Source organism: Pinus tabuliformis, chromosome 2_2, assembly GCF_031772625.1.
Source record: "Pinus tabuliformis cultivar Carrire ecotype Pingquan chromosome 2_2, CPIR1, whole genome shotgun sequence".
NCBI lineage: Eukaryota > Viridiplantae > Streptophyta > Pinopsida > Pinales > Pinaceae > Pinus > Pinus tabuliformis.
The window spans coordinates 612,834,721-612,836,995 of NC_142300.1; the positions used below are offsets into that span (position 1 = coordinate 612,834,721).

At 42.9% G+C, this 2,275-nt stretch overlaps 1 protein-coding gene across 1 annotated transcript; it reads left to right on the forward strand.

Moving 5' to 3' along the window:
- The first annotated feature begins 333 nt into the window (after positions 1-333).
- LOC149194151 (uncharacterized) lies at positions 334-1,236 on the forward strand. The gene has a single exon (XM_089407564.1). It carries the CDS (start codon positions 334-336, stop codon positions 1,234-1,236), a length of 903 nt encoding a protein of 300 aa, XP_089263690.1.
- The last annotated feature ends 1,039 nt before the right edge of the window (positions 1,237-2,275 follow it).

A 2,275-nucleotide genomic window follows, 5' to 3' on the forward strand; every position in this document is an offset into this window, starting at 1 on the left:
AAGAAGAACCAGAAAGCATAGATATTGGGGATTTGGATATTCTTGGCCTAGAGCAGGCATGCAAAACAAAAAATTATGATAAAATCCCAGAGAGATAGCTGGAGAATCTGGAAGTAATTCTCTCCAGGGCTCAAAGGAAAAAATCCCTAGGTATTCAAACTGGAGGTCTTTGGGATGGGAAAAACATCACCAAAGATAACAAAAAGAGAGGGAGGAAAACGAATCTCCAACGCACCATCCGCATTGGGGAAATGCTAGTGGAGTCAGGAAGGTACTCCAAGCTCACAAAGTATTACAACTCTCTTTCCAACCTTCCATCATGAAGCTAATCTCATGGAACATCAGGGGCTCAATGGCCCTGGGAAATGCAGACTGATTAAAAATATGATAAAGCAAGAGAAGCCCCAAATTCTCTTTTTGCAGGAAACTAAATGCAACTCCATCTCTCTAGACCGAATTGCTGCAAAAGTCTGGCCAGGTAGTCTAGCAGCAGCAGTGGATGCCTCTGGTGCCTCAGGCGGCCTGGCAATCATCTGGGATGCACGTACCATTGAGCTCAACAACATACATGCAAACAAGCATTTCCTTCAAGCTACTTTCCACATCACAGGAACCAGTATACATGGTCACTTAACCAATGTATATTTTCCCCAAGAGGCTATGCATAAGGTAGAACTTCTGAATACCCTTTCCTCAATCAATGCTAATAGATCTCATCCACTCTGGATCACTGGGGGCGACTTCAACATGATAACCAAGATGGAAGAAAAGCGAGGAGGAAGGAACAGACTGGACAAGGAAAGTAATAATCTAAAAGATTACATTCAAAGCAATTGGCTTATTGACATGCCATTCAACAATGGACTTTATACCTGGAATAACAAAAGAGCAGGTTTGCATCAAATTGCATCTCGCCTGGACAGATTCTTAATCTCTGACAACGCAATCCATTTAGGAGGAGACCTCTCAGCTTCAATTCTACCGCTTTCAGGTTCAGACCATTGGCCAATTTCTCTTCAATGGTCACGACCAGGCAATGCTACCCGCAGGCCTTTTCGCTTCGAGGCTTTTTGGATGACACATCCGGATTTCGTCAACCTAATAAATTCGGAATGGACTAACTTCTCTCCACCAAATGGTACAAGAATGTTCCAATTTCAGCAGAAGCTTAAATACCTCAAGAGTAAAATAAAACAATGGAACCATTCTTCGTTTGGTAACATTTTCCAGGCTTAGATCGCTCTCGATCAAGACATGAAACAGCTGCAGCAACGGATCATCACAGAAGGCAGATCAGAGGAATTTTCGGAATAGGAAAAGTCTCTTGAATCTCAGATATCAGAGAGGGCCAAACAAGAAGAAACGCTCTAGAGGCAAAAATCGAGAATCAGATGGCTAAAGGAAGGAGAAAAAAATACAATTTTTTTTCACCGAACCACTATTCAACGCAGAATGAATAACAATATCACTCACATCCAAAATGAGCAGGGGGTAAAAGTGGAAAAACATGAAGAAATCGAACTCGAACTTCTCAACTACTTCAAGCAAGCTCATCAAGAACCACAGGTTGACAGAACGCAAGCTATAGAAAAAATCACAAAGAACATCCCCAAAGTCATCACAGAGGAGCACAACCAACTCTTACTCAGGCCGGTCGACTTACAGGAAGTGGAAAATGCAGTACATCAACTGAAAGAGGGGAAGGCGCCTGGTCCTGATGGGTTTACTTCCAATTTTTTCCATAATTTTTGGGAGCTAATTAAAATGGAAGTCTGGCAGGTTGTTGAGGAATCGAGAACTTTGAGGTGGATGCTTCCAGCTATGAATGCCACATTCATAGCCCTTATCCCAAAGGAAGCTCAATCTAGCACCCCTGACAAATATCCGCCCATTTCCCTGTGCAACGTCATCTACAAGATTGTTTCCAAAATCGTAGCTTCAAGACTCAAATTGTTGCTACCACTTCTCATTTTGCCAGAGCAGTCTGGATATGTAGAAGGCATGCAGATTACGGACGGCATAATCCTAACTCACGAAATCATCCATTCCCTGAAGCACTCCAAAAGATCAGGTATGCTCCTTAAAATCGACCTCTCAAAAGCCTTTGATAGCTTAAGCTGGATGTATATTCAAAAGACCCTAATTGCCTTTGGTTTCTCCCTCACCTGGATACGCTGGGTCATGAGTCTCATCTCTTCCTCTTTCTTCTCAATTTTGATCAATGGAATCCCCTCCTCACCATTCCAGCCATCCCGAGGAATCAGACAGGGAGACC

Bases quoted from the DNA above. Each gene is read 5' to 3' on its own strand.
- LOC149194151 (XM_089407564.1), top strand. From the start codon at position 334: ATGGAACATCAGGGGCTCAATGGCCCTGGGAAATGCAGACTGATTAAA.